We start from the raw sequence: 19,978 nt of genomic DNA, 5'->3' as shown, positions 1-19,978 counted from the left end.
GTTATTGGAGGAAATGTCAGAGGTCAGGACGTTGACAGTGGGAGGCACAGCTCCCTTGTGATCAGGTAAACGGGAATGCGTCCGGACAAGAGTTGGAGGAATGCAGGAACCTCAGCGAGTTGCCAGAAATTCCCATTCTGCAGCTGGATGGATGCTCAATCCTGTGTCACAATGGTCAGTTTGGCAAAGAGGCCTCTTTCGATCCTGCCCCAGTACAAAGGATTATTCACAGAAGATCACCTCCTTTGTTATGACAATATAGAATGTCAAACGATCCTAAGGGCAGGGCTCTTTCTGCAGGGGGGTCCTCTGACTTTCTCATGGGGATCTGGGATGGGCGATGTGTTGCATGCAACTGTCCCTTGTAACCGTAGATTACAGTTGTTCACGGGGTCCCAGCCCAACTGTATGTTTTGCAGCAGCTGCGCAGTTCGTGGGCCGTGTACATATATTGGGTGTGGGCGCATGCACTCCCTTTTCAGTTACCTCAAACACATCCATTTGGGTTTTTGGTTGCGCTTTAGACCCACGCCCCTGATCTTTGTACAGAGCGGGGCGCGAGAGGTCAGAGGATCTCCCTACGGGTCTGCTCCTGGGCCTGGCCCAGCTGGTTATTACTAGGCCCAGGATGCGGGCCATGGAGGGGGTCATTATGGTCCACCCCTTTTCCGTGGCTACACTTGTGCCCGGACGTCCCTGGAGAAGGACCACATGGTGTCCACCAACACTCTCGATACCACTCGGGAGAGATTGGCACCGCGCAGTGTGGAATGCCTTATCTCCCCCTTCAATTCCATATTGATTTGACCCCCACCGTTCCCCTTCACCTTTTTGTTCACATAGACATTGTACCTAGGGGCTCTGTTTGCTACCAGCTCCTTAGTCAGGTTAAAGTTTTGTCCTGATGGTGGTGCGTTAATAAAGTTACTTGCATACATGATGTTTTTAACCGTGTCTCATGCCTACACACACACTGCAGGGCAACTAGGGAAAATAAGCTCTACTGCTGTCTGGCAGTGGTGTAGGGGTTTGTGGAGAAAAATGAAATAGAATGTCAAAAGATTTCAAAGAGCGAGTTTTTTAAGTTTGATACAAAAGTGTAATGGTAAGTCGGATGTGCTTCAAGCAATAGTACAGCATCATTAAAAGCAGACTGATTCCAGTAATTGAGGTGGTCATGGATGAGGGGAGCATGATATAAGGTTCACTACAAAAGGCTCACAGCAGAAGGTAATTGCAATGTTGTCACATGACATGAGGAGTTGACATCCAGGAGCAATTGGTGCAACTATGTCAACGCCTACGATTGCATTGGATAGACGGACGAAGAAATCTGTGACCTGTCATCGTTAAAGGTGAATAGAACGAATTACTTAATGGGAGGGGGAGTTTCAAGAAGGACCAAATGATCATTAGTAGCCACAGAAATAGACTATTCAGCCCTTTGAATCTGCTTTGCCAGTCAATAGATCATGACTGATTTGGTGGTGGTCTTTATTCCTGTCCTACACCTCACAACCATTGAATCCCTTGTAGATCAAACATCTGCCTCAACCTTGAGTATATCTGATGACCCAGTCTCCATTGGCAAGACAATTCCAAATGACCCATCGGGAGCAGAGGTTCAACCTCATCCTTGTCTTAATTGGGAAAGACTTACTTTGAAACTCAGTCCCCCTGCGTTCTAGGCTCCCCCTTATCGTCTCAGTAACTTCCCTGCCAAGCCCTCTTAGTATTCTAGATGTTTCAATAAGACAACTTCTCTTTCAGGGCTGTGATAATGGGAACTGCAGATGCTGGAGAATCCAAGATAATAAAATGTGAGGCTGGATGAACACAGCAGGCCCAGCAGCATCTCAGGAGCACAAAAGCTGATGTTTTGGTGAAGGGTCTAGGCCTGAAACGTCAGCTTTTGTGCTCCTGAGATGCTGCTGGGCCTGCTGTGCTCATCCAGCCTCACATTTTATTATCTTGGATTCTCTTTCAGGGCTCCAGCTAACATAAGCCCCACTTGGTCAACCTTTCCTCAAAAGGCAATCCCTTCATAATAACCTGAGTGAACCTTCTCTGAAATGTTTCCAATGTAAATACCACCCTCTTTAAAGACTAGAACCACACTGAGTGAGTTCTCACCAAATGCCTGTTCCGTTACTAACAGCAAAACATTTCCTCCACTTTGCAACAAAGGCCAGCATTACATTTGCTTTCCTCAGCCACTGTTGTGTAACATGTAGCTGTACACAAAGAATGATCAATACTTGGAGTAGATTTTTGAGCAAGTTGGGTGGCTCAGTGGTTAGCACTGTTACCTCGGAGCACTAGGGACCTGGGTTCGATTCCACATGCAGCTAACAGCTACCCCCCCCCCCCGCCAACCCCCAAACCATCCCTGCCGTGTTTCCTTCAGGTGCTCTGGTTTCTCCCAACAGCCCAAAGGTGTGAAGTTTAGTTGGATTGGCCATGTTAAATTTCCCATAGCGCCCAGGCATGTGTGGGTTAGCCATGGGAAGTGTGGGGTTATGGGGATAGGGCAGGGGGACTGTGGTTGGGTCTGGGTGGGATGCTCTTTGGAGGATTGGAGTGGACTTGATGGGCCGAATGGAGGCAGAAGAGATAGGCAATGACACTCTGCTAGAAGCGCTACAGGCTTAATAGACTGACACCTGGACTAAGTGGCTTGGCTGATGAGGGAAAGACGAGACCCATATCTTTTGGAGTTTAGAAAAGTCTAGAGGTGACTTAATTGAGACAATTAAGATTCTGAGGAGGCTTGATCGGGTAGATATGGAGAGAATGTTTCCTTATATCGGGTAATCTAGGATTGACAGAGGTGGGGATGTCATAGTTTAAAAATAAGGGGTGCCCGTTTAAAACAGAGGTGAGGAACAGTTTCTCTGTCTGAGGTTTGTGAGTCTTTGGAGTCCCCTTCTGCAAAATAGCAGTGGATCCACAACCTATAAATATATTGAAGGCAGAGGTAGATAGATTCTTGATAACCAAGGGAGAGTGAAAGATTATTGGACATATGCAGGGATGTAGAGCTGAGGTTGAAATCCAATCGGCCGTGATCTTATTGAATGATACCACAGGCTCAAGGGGCTGAGTGGCCTACTCATGTTCCTTTTTGAATGTTCACTTTGTGCTGGAGCATAGCTAACAGCGATTAGAATTGGCGTCAATTCTGCCCAGCTGGGTGCTCCTGAATCAGGGAGGATGGAGGGAATAGAGCTGACAGAGAAGAAAAAAATAAAATCTGGGCAATTTTTAAATGTCACCCTCAAATGGGGCTCTATTTTTGTTTCCTTCCCTGCTGCAGGCCCTGAACGAGGAGGAGTGAGCATACCTGTGACCTTTGACTCCTTCCTGCACAATCAGCAGCTGAGGAAGAAGCTTCTGAGGGCGTATTGCCACCAGAGGTCAAAGGTTAACAGGGTCCTTCGGCCCAGCCACCTTTCCAGGCTGAGGGTGAATGAGCGTCTCAGATTGGTGTACTGCTGCGTGCCTGACGTGGGCCCAGCCAACTGGGAGCTGATGTTGAAGGCCCTGAGTGAGCTGCCAGAGCCAGTGCAGAATGTGGTGAACGAGAATGCGCTGTTGCCCGCTCCCGATCAAAACCTGGGCCATTACGACATGGGCACTGTCGGTGCTCTCCTGGCATCGTATACCAAAATTCTCTTCGTCAGACACCCTCTCCAACGTCTCCTGTCTGCTTATCGTCATCAGCGCCAAGGGGCCGAAACCTTTGAAGGTTTTGTCCTCCGTACCTTGAGTCAGATGTCATTACCAGCTGCCCAGCGGGAGCCCCTCGTTAAACTGTGCCAACCGTGTCTCATCCGGTACGACTACATTGTGGCGCCCGAGCACCTCAACCAGGAGGTGAGGCACCTCTTGCGTCGGATGGGCGTCCCGGAGGGAGTGGAGACACCTGAGCTCCAGGAGCCAGATGATGGGCTGATGTCCCAGGGGTACACCCACCAGCTGCCAACTCATGGCGCGGCCAAGTTATTTCGCTTTTACCGCGGCGATTTTGCGGCCTTCAATTTCACCGAGCCTTGGTCCTTGAGCTAAACAGCCTGCCATAAAGGACAATGCACGAGAAACTGGCCGCGTTAACATCCTGTGAATGGGGAGGGTTGGGTCCGTGGTAACAAGTTGCAAATGGAGGGACAGTTAACTTCTTCCCTGGCCAGCCTGCTCTACACCTGACATCTCTCTGCCGGCACCTGAGCTGAGTGGTGCTTGACTCGCTGAAGCAGACTTACTTCTGTCTGACCAAGGAAAATGCCGGTCCGATGCCAACGCAGGAAGCCTGAGTTCACCTGATGCCTTATCCACCATTCCTCTACAAGCCAACATCATCAGAAAGAAAGGCAACCACAGCCAACGGGATTCTCAGTGTTTTGGGACATTGATAGTCCAGGATGTACATTTGTGTAGAAAGGACTCACTGGATTTGGATGGAGAATGTCTCTAGAAGTGGTCATGCTGAACTTCTATTTTGATGTACGCAAGATGAGTCAGACACAGTTTGTACCATTCGGACGTTTGACCAATCTTTCTTGGAAAACTGGAGAGTTAAGTTAGGAGGGTTCTGCACGGGTGGCCGATGTGATTTCTGGTAGGCTGGGCAGAGACTTCCATGTGTATTGTAAAGTGTGTCGAAAATTGCCATGCGACCAAAGGCGCAAATGTCATTGACATTAGCACGTGCCAGGGCACCGAATGGCTGTTTGATGACTGAATGCCATCATCCACAGAATTCATTTGGCTGGTTCTTGTGATAACAGGCTAAGTGAATAAAGCCTGTGTTCTGTGCAATTTAGAAAAGTTGAGGTGGCACCTGAAATGAAACATATGCAAATATAGGCCGTTCGGCCCTTTGTAAACCATCCATGGAGGTTTTTGCAGCTGATCAAGTTGGGCCTCAAATTCCACATCTGCATCTACCCCTCACCCCCACCCCCCCGTAACCCTTGATTCGCCAATCTGACCAGAATCTATTCAGCTTGTGTCTTAAAAAACTTATCAAATGATTCTCAATGCCCCAACTGTTGAAGGCAAATATGCTGTATGCCTTCCGGACCACCATATTTACCTGTGTTGCCACTTTCATGGAGCTATGGTCTTACACAAAAGAAATCCAGCTGTACATAAATACTCCTGCCAGTTAATGTTTTCTTCCTTCTTGCATTTGGCCTCTCAAAACACAGCGCCTCACACTTTCCCAGATTAAACTCAATTTGCTATTTCTCTGCTCAACATTCCAACCAATCTCTATCTTGTTTTGACAACCTTCCTTAGTATGCACAATCCCACCAATTTTTGTGTTGTCTGAAAACTCCCTAATTAAATAACCAACATTTTCATCTGGATCATTGATATCAACTACAAATAACGGAGATCCGAGCACTGAATCTTATGGAACGCCACTGCTCACAGACCTCCAGTCAGAAAAACATCCCTCCACTATTACCCTCTGCCTTGTACGACCGAACCAAGTTTATACCAACCATGGATCCCATGTGACTTATTCTTCTGGGCCAGCCTACCAGGAGGAATCGTATCAAATGCTCTTGAAAATTCCATGTTGACAGCATCCACTGCCCCTACCCTCATCTCTCTTCGTCACTTCCTCAAAAAACTCAATCAAATCTGGGAGACAAGATCTCTCCCAGACAAACCCAAGCTGGCTATCCCTAATAAGTTCATTCTTTTCCAAATGCAAGTAAACCCTGAGCCTAAAAATCTTCTCCAATAATTGCCCAACCACAGACGTAAGGTTCACTGGCCTGTAATTTCCTGGATTATCCCTGTTGCCCTTCTTAAACAAAAGAACAATGTAGTCTAGGATAACAAAGTGTGGGGCTGGATGAACACAGCAGGCCAAGCAGCATTTTAGGAGCACAAAAGCTGACATTTCAGGCCTAGAACCTTCATCAGAGAGGGGGGCGGGGAGAGGATTCTGAAATAAATAGGGAGAGAGGGGGAGGCGGGCTGAAGATAGATAGAGGAGAAGATAGGTGGAGAGGACAGTATGGGTGGGGAGGTAGGGAGGGCATAGGTCAGTCCGGGGAGGATGGACAGGTCAAGGGGCCAGGGATGAGGTGAGTAGATAGGAAATAGGGGCACGGCTTGAGGTGGGAGGAGGAGATAGGTAAGAGGAAGAACAGGTTAGGGAGGCGAAGATGAGCTGGGCTGGTTTTGGGATGCAGTGGGGGGAGGGGAGATTTTGAAGCTGGTGAAGTCCACATTGATACCATTGGGCTGCAGGGTTCCCAAGCGGAATATGAGTTGCTGTTCCTGCAACCTACGGGTGGCATCATTGTGGCACTGCAGGAGGCCAGGATGGAAATGTCGTCTAAGGAATGGGAGGGGGAGTTGAAATGGTTCGCGACAGGGAGGTGCAGTTGATAACTGCGAACTGATCAGAGGTGTTCTGCAAAGCAGTCCCCAAGCCTCCACTTGGTTTACCCAATGTAGAGGAAGCCATACCGTGTACAGCGGATGCAGTATACCACATTGGCAGATGTGCAGGTGAACATCTGCTTTATGTGGAAAGCCATCTTGGGGCCTGGGACGGGGGCGAGGGAGGAGGTGTGGGGGCAAGTGTAGCATTTCCTGCGGTTACAGGGGAAGGTACTGGGTGTGGTGGGGTTGGAGGGGAGTGTAGAGCGGACAAGGGAGTCCTGGAGAGAGTGGTCTCTCCGGAAAGCAGACAAGGGTGGGGATGGAAAAATGTCTTTGGTGGTGGGGTCGGATTGTAGATGGCAGAAGTGTCGGAGGATGACGCATTGTATCCGGAAGTTGTTGGGGTGGCATGTGAGGACGGGGGGGATTCTGTTTTGGCAGTTATTGCGGGGACGGGAATGTGAGGGATGATTTGCAGGAAATGCGGGAGACGCGGTCGAGGGCAATCTTGACCACTGGGGGGGGATGTTGCGGCCCTTGAAGAACGAGGACATCTGGGACGTGCGGGAGTGAAATGCCTCATCCTGGGAGCAGATGCGGCGGAGGCAAAGGAATTGGGAATAGGGGATGGAATTTTTGCAGGAAGTTGGGTGGGAGGAGGTGTATTCCAGGTAGCTGTGGGAGTTGGTGGGCTTGAGATAGACATTGGTGTGTAGGTGGTTGCCTGAGATGGAGACAGAAAGGTTCGGGAAGGTGAGGGATGTGTTGGAGATGGCCCAGGTGAACTTGAGGTTGGAGTGGAAGGTGTTGGTGAAATGGATGAACTGTTCGAGCTCGTCTTGGGAGAATGAGGTGGCGCCAATATGGTCATCAATGAAACGGAGGAAGAGGTGTGGTTTTGGGCCAGTGTAGGTACGAAAGAGGGACTGTTCCACATAACCTACAAAGAGGCAGGCATAGCTGGGGCCCATGCGGGTAGCCATGGCCACCTCCTTTGTCTGTAGGAAGTGGGAGGAATCGAAAGAGAAGTTGTTGAGGGTGAGGACGAGTTCGGCTAGGCGGATGAGGGTGTCTGTGGGGGGGCACTGGTCGGGCCTGCGGGACAGGAATAAGCGGAGGGCCTTGAGGCCATCTGCATGTGGAATACAGGTGTATAGGGACTGGACGTCCATGGTGAAAATGAGGTGTTGGGGGCCAGGGAATTGGAAGTCTTGGAGGAGGTGGAGGGCGTGGGTGGTGTTGCGGAACATTGTTGGCTATTCTCCAATCTTCTGGGACCTTGTCTGTGGCTATAAAGGATACAAAATTAAGTTCTGTCAAGGTCCCAGCAATCTCCTCCCTCACTTCCTTCAGTGTTCTGGGGTAGATCCCATCAGGCCCTAAGGACTTAACTAAGGTTTTTCAAGACACCTAACAACTCCTCGCTGACAATATTGATTTGCCTTAGATTATCAACACAACCCTAGCTAATGTCATCAATAGATGAAGGCTTTTTTCCCTCTCTTGGAAGATTGTGAATCCTTGGAGGTCTCTTTCTCAAAAAAGCACAGGCAGCAGTGTGCTGGAATGTATCTAGGCAGAGGTAGAGAGCTAGTTGATAAATGAGGAGCTGGAAGACAGTATTCACAATATTGACTGTTCACTGTGAGAAATCTTTCACCTTGTATCTGTCTGTATCTCATGTCGATTCAGTAAATACTTAGGGAAAAGCCCAGCAGGAAGGGATAAATACCTTGTATGAAATTGACGTCATCACTGGATATTACAGCTTTTTTTTATTCATTCACGGGATGAGGATGTCGCTGGCTCAGCAGCATTTATTGCCCACCCCTAATTGCCCAGAGGGCAGTTCAGAGCCAACTATATTGTTGTGGGCCTGGTGTCACATGTAGGCCAGACCAGGTAAGGATGGCAGTTTCCTTCCCTGAAGGACATTAGTGAACTGGAAAGGTTTTTCCTGACAATTGACAATGTATTCATGGACATCATTGGATTCTTAATTTCAGATATTCATTGAATTCAAATTCCACCACCTGCCAAGGCAGGACTTAAACCCAGGTTCCCAGGATATTGCCTGGGTCTCTGGATTAACAATGCAGTGATAATACCACTAGTTCATCACCTCACCGTATTGTTAAATGATAATACAAAATAAAATCATTAGAATTGTAATGTTACATGCTCATGTTGTTATATTGCTACCTCTCACAATATGACCGCAAAATTCTACTGTTGGATGTAAAATACAGTGCTTGACTGAACTATTGTCAAATTTTTGCATGAAATTTATTGTAAAACTGGGATGTAGAATAGACAATTGTAAATTGAAGGGTATTAATGCCTTATAAATTCTTATAGATGACCACAGAGTTAAAGAAAAGAGAGAATATGACTTATGGGGAAACATTTAAAGGTATCAAACACAGCTTAAAGAAATGATGTTACTTGAGAAAGATCAGAGAAGATTTATTTGGATGATCCCCAGCATGGAGGGATTGTCTCATGATTAAAGACTAAACAGGTCAGAAAGGTCTAGGCCCGAAACATCAGCTTTTGTGCTCCTGAGAAGCTGCTGGGCCTGCTGTGTTCATCCAGCCTCACATTTTATTGTCCAGAATTCTAGTCACAGGATTTTAGAAGAATGAGAGACAATGTCATTGAAACATACTGGATGTTTACTGGGCTTGACAGGGTAAGTGCCGAGAGGATGTTTCCCCTCATGGGAGAGCCTCAGACCAGAGGGTAGAGTCTCAGTGTATGAGGCGTGCCAATTTAGGACTGAGATGAGATTGGATTTCTTCACTCAGAGGGTTGTGAGTCTTTGGAACTCCTTAATACAGAGAGCTGTGGGGCCATAATCCTTGTGTATGGTTAAGGCTGAGCTGTAGATTCTTGATCAGAGAGGGCAATTAAGGGTTATGGGGAAAGGACAGCAAAGTGGACCCAAGGAATGTTGGATCAGGCCCGATGCTATCGAATGGTGGAGCAGACTCAAAGGGCCGAACAGCCTAACCTGTTCCTATTTCTTATAGTCTTATATGTAAACAGTGCCCGAAAGATCTTACATCGAACATATAATTCTTGATTATATATCTTATTTCTTGTATCAGAAGTTATATTTTATTTTCTGAGAGCAATCAGCTGCCTTTGTAAAACTCTTGGAAAATGTTTTTACGTGTAAAACCAGGAAATTCCGCTTGGGAACCCTGCAGCCCAATGGTATCAATATAGACTTCACAAGCTTCAAAATCTCCCCTCCCCCCACTGCATCCCAAAACCAGCCCAGCTCGTCCCTGCCTCCCTAACCTGTTCTTCCTCTCACCTATCCCCTCCTCACACCTCAAGCCGCACCTCCATTTCCTCCCTACTATCTTCATCCCGCCTCCTTGACCTGTCCGTCCTCCCTGGACTGACCTATCCTCTCCCTACCTCCCCACCCATACTCTCCTCTCCACCTATCTTCTCCTCTATGCATTTTCAGTCCACCTCCCCCTCTCTCCCTATTTATTTCAGAACCCTCTCCCCATCCCCCTCTCATGATGAAGGGTCTTGGCCCGAAACGTCAGCTTTTGTCTTCCTGAGATGCTGCTTGGCCTGCTGTGTTCATCCAGCTCCACACTTTGTTATCTCGGATTCTCCAACATCTGCAGTTCCCATTATCCCCAAACCTACCTCCACATTGTGTCTGTCAACAAAATGAGGGTCACTCAAAAGCTGGAAATGCTGATGTACCATTTTGTTCAGTAACCGAAACTTCCGGTTTTCCAAAGTAAATTTTATTTATTAACTTGATAATTAATTATTATTCCCGAGGAAAACATCAACAAAATACATATTTCACAAAAGCAGAGTTAAATCGACTCATTGAATTGTTTTTCGCATCCTTATTGCTTTTCTGGTCCTCCCCCCGGGTTTCAAGAGGATAGTTTCATCTCACGATAGCAAAAGGGAGGGCTAAAAGACCAGTGAATGCAAGCTGATCACATGCAGCGCAGAGAATTTCCAAGCAAAAGATCATGACATGAGTAGTAGCTGGTTGTTAGAAAAGTATCCAATCATTTGAGAAAAATTGTGTGCTTCTTTGCCTTTTGCAAAGTTTAATTCAAAGGAAGTCTTAATGTGGCTCATTCTGATATAAACTACAAAGAACAGCGAGTCAGATTATCAGCATGTGAGATGTTGCAACTTTTGTGGAGTCTGCAGCAATACAGCCCAGAAGGAGACCATTCATCCCATGAAGCCTGCACTAACAGTTTGGTAGAGTCAATAAATTGACATTATTTGCTCTCTTAAGAGATGGAACTGTCTCGCTGACGGGCCAAGTTCCCATCAACAACCCCCTCACTGGTATATTTGGAGTGGGAGCAGAGGCAGATGGATAGATGACACGTTGGATTTAACTAAAACTTCAAAACCATCACCAGGGGGAGCTTCAAATCCATCCCTGATTGAGTGTGGAGGGGTGCAGACAGGTGTTAGTGAAGTGGAATGAAATGTTGTTAGTGTACATCTGGAATCTGACATGTTTTCAGAAGAGTTTGCTGAAAGCCAGTGTGGTGAGCATTTAACCCCAATCCCTAATTGCTCTGGAAAAGGTGGTGCTGAGCTGCATCCTTGGACAGTTGTAGTCTGCATGTTATAGGGACACCCACAAGGCCAGCAAAAATGCAGGAGGAGGCGATGGCCTAGTGGTATTATCTCTGGACTATTAATCCAGAGATCCAGGTAATGATCAAGGCACCTGGGATCAAATCCCAACATAGCAGTTGGTGGAATATAAATCTGGAGTTGAGAGTTTAATGATGGCCACGTATCTATTGTTGGTTATGGGGGGGTGGATGCCCCATCTGGTTCACTAATGTCATTTAGGGAAGGAAACGGCCATCCTTACCTGGTCTGGCCTACAAGTGACTGCAGACCCACAGCAATATGGCTGACTCTCAACTGCCCTCTGGGCAATTAGGGATGGGCAACAATTGCTGGTCTAGCCAGTGTTGCCCTCATCCCATGAATAGGTAAAGGAAAGGAGTTCTGGAATTTTGTCCCAGCCATCACTGAAGGAATAGCAATGATTTTGTGGCTTGAGGAGGAGCAGTCAGTGGTGTCCTCGGGTATCCACTGCCCTTGTCTCTCCAGCTGGTTGCAGGTTGCAGGCTTGAAAAGTCCGGGGATAGGATCCTAGCTGAGTATCGGCAGTTCAGCCTGGAGATGATACACTCTGTTGCATTGGTTCAAAAGGGAGTGTATGCTGGATAGGCTACCAATCAAGCAGAACATGTTTGACTTGGCTGAAGGAAAGCTTCTTGAGTGTTATTGGAACTGCACCCAACCAGGCAAGTGTAGAGTACTGGCCTGTGACTCCCTACCAGTGCCTTATAGGTGATGGACAGGCTTTGGGAGCCAGGAGGGGGTTAATCACCTCAGGATGTCGAGGCTCTGCCCTTCTCTTGTAGCCACAGTATTTATATGATGGCCCAGTGGAGTTTCTGCGCCATGGTAACCCTCAGGATGCTGATTGAGGGGGGTGGTTCACTGCTGGTGATGTGACTGAACATGAAGGGGATGATGGTACAATTCTGTCCTGTTGGAGACGGCCATTTCCAGGCGCCCATGCAGTGAAGATGTTACTTGTCACTTGACTGCCCAATTCTGGACTTGTCCACAAGAAACAGTAGCAGAGGTAGGTCATTCAGCCCTTGATCCCTGCTTTAACCTCCACACTGATCATGGCTGATCTGTTTGTCCAGGTCTTGCCGCATATCGACATGTTTCAGATACGTAACAAAAATTGAAAGAGCTGCAGATGCTGTAAATCAGGAACAAAAACAAAGTTGCTGGAAAAGCTCAGCAGGTCTGGCAGCATCCGTGAAGGAAAAACAAACAGAGTTAACATTTCGGGTTCTGTGACCCTTCCTCAGACACACTCTGAGGTTGAGGAAGGGGTCACTGGACCAGAAACGTTAACTCTGTTTTCTCCTCCACAGATGCTGCCAGACCTGCTGAGCTGATCCAGCAACGTCTGCTTTTGTTCCTAATTTGTACTCTGCCACCTTGAAAAGCTGATGATCATTCACCCTCTGCTCTGCAAATAATCTTATTAAGCCTATTTTGCCTGGCCCTATTCCTTCTGCTAAACGCATCACCTCTCAACTGCTGGTATGAAGCTGTATCTGACGCCCAGCAGCCCATTCTGCAGCCCATGTTTGTCATGTTGCAAATCATTCAGTTTATCAGTCAAAAAACAAGATCATCATTTTCCTCTCCCAGGAAGTAGTCGGATTAATTTTTTGATCAATTCTTTGATTTAAATATTGAATGAACCATCATTTGTGCGCAATGCAGCAAATTCTTCTTGAAAAGATCGCCAGCTGGACAGATTTGGGCACGAGTTAGAGTGATATTCTAAAAGAATGAGAAGAGCTCTAAGAGGTAGGGGTTGGTGACAGAGGAGTGGGGTAGTCCCCACCAGGCTAAGCTCTGCTGAAGACCTTTCGAAAAGCAGGAGATTGAAGAACATTTCGTTCACCAAATGTTCCCTCAGTGGTGTCCGACGGGCTCCTGTCACACTTCGATATTCCAAGGTGTAAAGGTCCCTGGTTCGGCGGGCGGACACTAGAAAAGCAGGAAAACAGAGATCCCCCTTGTTTTAGAACAAAAACAAACTAACGTTTTTGTCAAAGAGAGAAAACTTGAATTTTTAATTGTGGCTAGTTCCAATCACAGGCCTAAGATACAACTCTGAGACAATAGATGAAGTTCCCAGGACTACGTGACCAGGGAGTGTGTCAGTATTTACAGGGTGCCCCAGGAATGTTCCAGTATTTAAGGCAGGCAGGCAGGCGCGCGCGCGCGCGGGACAGCGTGCCTGTATTTACAGGGCGCGCGCGGGACAGCGTGCCTGTATTTACAGGGCGCGCGCGGGACAGCGTGCCTGTATTTACAGGGCGCGCGCGGGACAGCGTGCCTGTATTTACAGGGCGCGCGCGGGACAGCGTGCCTGTATTTACAGGGCGCGCCCGGGACAGCGTGCCTGTATTTACAGGGCGCGCCCGGGACAGCGTGCCTGTATTTACAGGGCGCGCCCGGGACAGCGTGCCTGTATTTACAGGGCGCGCCCGGGACAGCGTGCCTGTATTTACAGGGCGCGCCCGGGACAGCGTGTCTGTATTTACAGGGCACGCGCGGGACAGCGTTCCTGTATTTACAGGGCGCGCGCGGGACAGCGTGCCTGTATTTACAGGGTGCGCAGGAATGTGTCAGTATTTACAGGAGTCCCTGGGGAGTATATCAGTATTTACAGGGGGTCCTAGGGGAACGTGTGTACATACAGACACACTCTGAAGCTGGAGCGGTATTGGGGGTGGTTCTGTATTTATTAAACTCTCTGCTCTGTTTCCGATCTTGTTGTGGACTGTTTGGGGTTCTGAGGTGTGATGCTGATGAAAAGCTATGGCCGAGTCCTGGTGGTGGTGTTCCCATTAAATCTGACACTAAGGTAAGGGATACATACCATCCCTATCAGCTCATCAATGCAGGCGGTCCTTATCCTCTCTGGTGTTGCTGGGCTGTTCAGGCAGAACCTGCCTGTCTTCCCAGCTGCCGCTCGGGCAGTGCCAATGGCATCTTTGATGGCGAAGAACACGGAAGCAGCTAGGAATAAGGGGGGTTCTCCAACAGCCTGGAACGAACAGACACAGTTTATATCTCACAGCACGGACTGATGTTCAAAACTTCGCTAAACCAGTGAGCAAATAGACACTATTTAACCTCTCTGACAGGATCCAGTTACCTACAATTATACCATTGGTGAGCACTAATCTTCGTATTTCATTGAAATTTATTTTTAAATTCAATCACAGTATTGTGGGAGTGTTGCCAAGCAAAGAGACCTTGGGGCGCAGGTTCATAGTTCCTTGAAAATGGAGTCACAGGTAGACAGGATAGTGAAGAAGGTATTTGGTATGCTTGCCTTTATTGGTCAGTGCATTGAGTGTAGGAGTCAGGAGGTCATGTTGTGGCTGTACAGGACATGGGTTAGGTCACTTTTTGGAATACAGTACGCAGTTCTGGTCAATCCGCTATAGGAAGGATGTTGAGGAACTTGAAAGGGTTCAGAAAAGATTTACAAGGATGTTGCCAGGGTTGGAGGGTTTGAGCTACAGCCAGAGGCTGTGTAGGCCGGGGTTATTTTCCCTGGAGTGTCAGAGTCTGAGGGGTGACCTTGTAGAGGTTTATAAAATCGTGAGGGGCACGCATAAGGGTGAACAGTTGAGGTCTTTTTCCCCAGGGTAGGGGAGTCCAAAAGTGGAGGACGTAGGTTTAAGGTGAGAGGGGAAAGATTTAAAAGGGGCCAGAGGGGCAACTTTTTCATGCAGAGGGTGGTGCGTGTATGTAACGAGCTGCCAGAGGAAGTGGTGGAGGCTGGTACAATTACAGCATTTGAAAGGCATCTGCATGGGCACATGAAACGGGAGGGTTAAAAGGGATATGGGCCAAATGCTGGAAAATGGGATTAGATTAATTTGAAATATCTGGCCAGACTGGATGAGTTGGAACGAAGGGTCTGTTTCCATGCTGTACGTTTCTATGTGGGTGTTGCTGGCTATGCTGGAATTTGTTACCCATCCCTAATTGCCCCCCAGGGCAATTAAGTGCCAATTACATTCTTGTAGGTCTGGAGTCACATGTAGGCCAGACCAAGTAAGGATGGCAGTTACTCTGTCTCAAGGACTTGAGTGAATCAGATGGATTTTTATTTTTTAAAAAAAAAGCAATGGTCTCAAGGTCATTATTGGACTCTTAATTCTAGATTTATTTTTATTGGATTGAATTTTTCAACACCAATACTTCCTGGGGCTGACACCCGAAACATTATCTGCAGATCCTTTCCTCCAGATGCTGCCTGGCTTGCTGTGTTCTTCCAGCCTCCCATCTGTTTACCTCCCGGTCAACAAAGTCAGTATAGACTCAGAGGACGGTAGGGCTGCTCTGTCACTACAGTGAGAGAGGGTTGACTGGCGGTGTGATTAGTCCGAGGGTCACCACACCTCAGACGAGGGGTGCGAGGTTGAGACAGCGGGACTCAGGGTAGCCACAGCTGGTGTGGGAATGGGGCCCACACTTCTGGTGGCACAAACCAGCCACCCAGCACACAATGTATGACACTGGCAATGAATCCAGGCAATATTCAAGATCACCTCCCTGCAGAGCTATCGTGGTGTGTCTTACCTAGCTACCTTCGCCTGCTATTTTACGGGGGCCGACTTCCCTGGTAGAACCACCCATAGACAAACTGCATGGGCGCACTGTTGGTTTCTACCATAGATTTATACAATGCAGATTGTTGCCATTCGGTCAATTGACAGAATGGGCCCACATTCCCTACAGTTTCAAAAAAATGAGGAGTGACCTTACTGAACTTTATTGTGTACAGTTCTGGTTGCCCCATTACAGGAAGGATGTGGATGCATTGGAAAGGGTGCAGAGGGGGTTTACCAGGATGTTGCCTGGTCTGGAGAAAAGGTCTTATGAGGCAAGGCTGAGGGACTTGGGTCTGTTCTGATTCGACTGAAGAAGGCAAAAAGGGGATTTAATAGAGATGTACAAGATGATCAGAGGATTAGATGGGGCGGATAGTGAGAGTCTTTTTCCTAGGATGATAACGTCGGCTTGTACAAGGGGGCATAGCTGCAAATTGAGGAGTGATAGATTTAAGACAGATGTCAGAGGCAGGTTCTTTACTCAGAGTGGTAAGGGCGTGGAATGCTCTGCCTGCCAATGTAGTTAACTCAGCCAGATTAGGGGCATTTAAACAGTTCTTGGAATAAGCATATGGATGATAATGGGATAGTGTAGGGGGATGGGCTTAGATTAGTTCACAGGTCAGTGCAACATCGAGGGCCAAAGGGCCTATTCTGCGCTGTATTGTTCTATGTTCTAACTACATAGAGAAGGCTTGATAGAGCCAATGACGAGATCCAGTTTTACCAGGCTGGAGAGTGCACAGTCATGGATTCCAAAGATGAGGAGCCCTGAAAATTCTTTATTGGAGAGGGCTGAAAATGCTCAACACTAAATGATTCGATCAAGACTGGATAGAGTGGGAAGGTGTTATTGAGTTACAAGATCAAACTAGACTTTACTGAATGTTTAAGCAGGCTGAGTGACCATATGTTCTGATGTACCTAATTGAATAGCAGAGCACTGGTGGGGCTGTATATCCTATTCTGCCCCCTATTTCTTATATCCTTATGTTTTTACCCCTCTGATACCATTCTGGTAAATCTCAAGTGCACCCTCAAACGCCTTGACATCTTTTCTAAAATGACGTTCCCAGAAATGCACATAATCCTATAGCTGAAGTCTAACTGATGACTTTATGACACAGAAAATGCACCAATGTAAGGCCATTCATTTAATTGGTCCATGCAGGCATTTAAGGTCCATGCAAATCTCTGCCCATCTTAATTAATTTGACCTTAATAACATACCATTGTAATTGAGTAGCACATGTTGAACTATTCTGAAGAAGGGTCCCGACCCAAAACGTCAACTTTCCTGCTCCTCTGATGCTGCCTGGCCTGTTGTGTTCATCCAGCTCCACACTTATCTCTGACTCCAGCATCGGCAGTTCTTATGATCTCTGAACTATTCTGACTATGTTTAAGACCATCAGTCGTACTCCATAATCTGGCTCATTAACACATGCTAGAATTGACATAAATTCCTGCACAGGACCCATTCCTTTTCAATAAAATGAACACGCTGCCACCTTTTCTAAATCTCCCAGGAACTTTAGCGGCCTATAGGTTCTTCCATTGCTTTCTCCCTGGAAACAGCTCAGCGAAAAGGGTGACTTCCCAACCAGTCAGCATGTTGTAGATCTAAATGGTGATTGTTTGAAATTTTGCACGGGTCCTGATGATTGCAAGACACAAAAAAAAGAGCTTCGGCAACATTATCTTTTAATGTCTTCTTCCTTCATTTACACACTGTCCTCACTCATTTGCGCTCTGTCCTTAAATGATTCCCTGCACTGATAGAGAAAACCCTATCGAAATAACCTTTGTGCTCATCATGATTACGGCCTCCCCACATTCCTGAAGCATTCAGGTGAGAGTTGGGGTGTCCTCTGATTGCAAATGAAAACATGCAAAGTGGGGAACCAATACATGATGTGGCACCGGTGTCTGAATACTGTGCCTTGTCTTTGTTATGGGAGATCTGATGTGGTCGTTTTCAGTTTATAATATGGAGGTGCTGGTGTTGGACTAGGGTGGCACAGGTCAGAAATCACACAACACCAGATTATAGTCCAACAGGTTTATTTGAAAACACAAGCTTCCAAAGCCTTACTTCTTCTCCAGGTCTTAGTGAGAGAAATAGTGTCAGTCACAGAATTTATAAGTAATTGATCTTTTACTGATAAATTGTGTCTGATAGCATGTCTCTCACTAAAAACTGAAGGAGTAAGGTTCTGAGAGACAGTAGGAATTGCTGATGTTGGAGAGTCTGAGATGACAAGGTGTAGAGCTGGATGAACACAGCAGGCCAAGCAGCATCAGAGGAGCAGGAAAGCTGACGTTTCGGGCCTAGACCCTTCCCCTAAATCCTTCTTCAGATGCTGCTTGGCTTGCTGTGTTCATCCAGCTGTACACCTTGTTACCTTAGGTTCTGAGAGCTTGTAATTTAAAATAAACCTGTTTGACTATAAACTGGTGTGGTGTGATTTCAGTTGAGGAAGACAATCCATTTCAACTTACCCATAGGCTATTTGGAGCAAATACCCATTTCCCTCGACTGGTTAAACATGGAAAAAAGCGGGAGTTACCTTGGAAGAATAGATGGCCTTTCTATTTGGAGATTCCCGGAGGAGGGATACATTGAGCTGCGCTGGGATATCGCCAGCTGATGGGATCTTGTATGCTCCTGGTCCCCGGGTATACAGGACACCCCCTGGAGAGTAGCGCAGTTCCTCCAGCGTAAAATACCCAAGACCCTGCATGAAACCTCCTTCCACCTGATCGAGAGAGAGAGAGAGAGAGAGAGATTCAAAACCAGCGTCTCTGTAAACGCTGACACCATATACCCTTTTGGGCCACACGGTAGACACTTTGCTTTCGACGATGGATATTGTTCTCTTTTCATCCTTTCGTTTTCAGATACAGAGATTTCTGGAAAAACAGCAGTTATTTACTGTAATTTCTCTTGAATGGAATGGCTTGCTTGGCATTTTTCGGAAAACAGTTAAGAATCAACCACACCATTGAGAGTCGACAGTCATCTGTCGTCCAGACTGGGTAAGGGAGGCGGATTTTCCTCCTTGTGACCCAATCACAGTCAACATAGAGGCGTGCTTTCGATTCTAGATTCACGGACTGAATTGGATATAAACCCCACCTGGGATGGGGATGGAATTTTTGTCGTGAGATCACTGGACCAAACCTCTCGGCTTTTAATCCAATGACATTACTGTCAAACGACATTACTGTCAAATGTCATTCCCAGAAATACACATGATTCCATAGCTGAGGTCTAACTGATGACTTTATGACACTGAAAATGCATCAATGTAAGGCCATTCATTTAATTCGGGCCACAGAGGTGTTTAAGGTCCATGTGAATCTCCGCCCATCTTAATTAATTTGACCTTATTAACATACCACTGTAATTGAACAGCACATGTTGAACTATTCTGAAGAAGGGTCCCGACCCGAAACAGTCATATGTAATCCATTAATAGTTGGCAGGGGGTCGGGGGGTCGGGGGGTGGGGTGGGGTAGCTATTGTTCACTTAACCTGCTGTAGGCTGTTATCTGGTTGTTAGCGCATAGTTCTCTGTGAGAGGTTACTGAGTGCATATTGGCAGTTCTGGATTCTACCTTCACCCAGGCTGTGAAGTGATCTGGAACCTCCCGAGCTCACGACAGGTGCTATCGCAATGCAAGGCAGTCGTTTCTGTTCTTCCTCTCTGTCCCCCATTGCGCCCCCACCCCACCCCCCGACACAGCCCTCTGGGGATAACACTCCTCAAATTTTGTTACAGTGCCTCCTCACCTGACCAATGTCCACAGCTGGGTTCAGGCTGCTCCCCACATCCATGACAATGTCAGTGCGCAGGTTCTGAAATCAAAGACATTTGACAGTAAAGACTTCGGTAAGTGACACTGATCTTTTAGCCCTTACGGGGTATCTCTGTCAGGAACCTGCACAGAGATGTGCTACAGACTGAAGTCGATCTCACTCACAGTGAAAGGAACAGTACCTGGTGTCAGTCCCAAAATTCATGAACACTGCTTCAGGGAACAAATCACTTTGATAAGAGCAGAGCCTCTGTCTGAATAACCCAGTCCCCCATACTGCCCCCTGCACCAGGTGAAGAGTTGTTAACTTTCAAAACTTTCATCATAGAATCCCTACAGTGTGAAAGCAGGCCATTCAGCCAATTCAGTCCACACTGATCCCTCTGAAGAGCGTCCCACCCAGACCCACTCCTTACCCTATCCCTGCATTCCCCATCCTCAACATTATGAGAAATTTAGCATGGCCAATCCGCCCTAACCTGCACATC

At 47.2% G+C, this 19,978-nt stretch overlaps 2 protein-coding genes across 3 annotated transcripts in view; one reads left to right on the top strand and one right to left on the bottom strand.

Moving 5' to 3' along the window:
* Positions 1 to 3,531: 3,531 nt before the first annotated feature.
* LOC125452353 (carbohydrate sulfotransferase 9-like) lies at positions 3,532 to 4,850 on the top strand. The gene has a single exon (XM_048530624.2). It carries the CDS (start codon positions 3,532 to 3,534, stop codon positions 4,066 to 4,068), a length of 537 nt encoding a protein of 178 aa, XP_048386581.2. The 3' UTR covers positions 4,069 to 4,850.
* A 5,370-nt stretch (positions 4,851 to 10,220) lies between these two features.
* Positions 10,221 to 19,978, bottom strand: part of xdh (xanthine dehydrogenase) — a 130,288-nt gene continuing 120,530 nt past the window's right edge. For both annotated transcript variants that reach the window (XM_059645162.1, XM_059645163.1), the window contains exons 35-38: positions 19,465 to 19,530; positions 18,239 to 18,427; positions 13,919 to 14,086; positions 10,221 to 13,020 (exon numbers count right to left, since the gene is read on the bottom strand). In XM_059645162.1, coding sequence (XP_059501145.1) covers positions 12,970 to 13,020; positions 13,919 to 14,086; positions 18,239 to 18,427; positions 19,465 to 19,530 — 474 coding nt within the window. In that variant the 3' untranslated portion in view covers positions 10,221 to 12,969. The remainder of the gene's footprint in view (positions 13,021 to 13,918; positions 14,087 to 18,238; positions 18,428 to 19,464; positions 19,531 to 19,978) is intronic.

Source organism: Stegostoma tigrinum, chromosome 4 (assembly GCF_030684315.1).
Source record: "Stegostoma tigrinum isolate sSteTig4 chromosome 4, sSteTig4.hap1, whole genome shotgun sequence".
Classification (NCBI taxonomy): Eukaryota; Metazoa; Chordata; class Chondrichthyes; order Orectolobiformes; family Stegostomatidae; genus Stegostoma; species Stegostoma tigrinum.
This window is presented reverse-complemented; position numbering and strand designations above follow the sequence as displayed.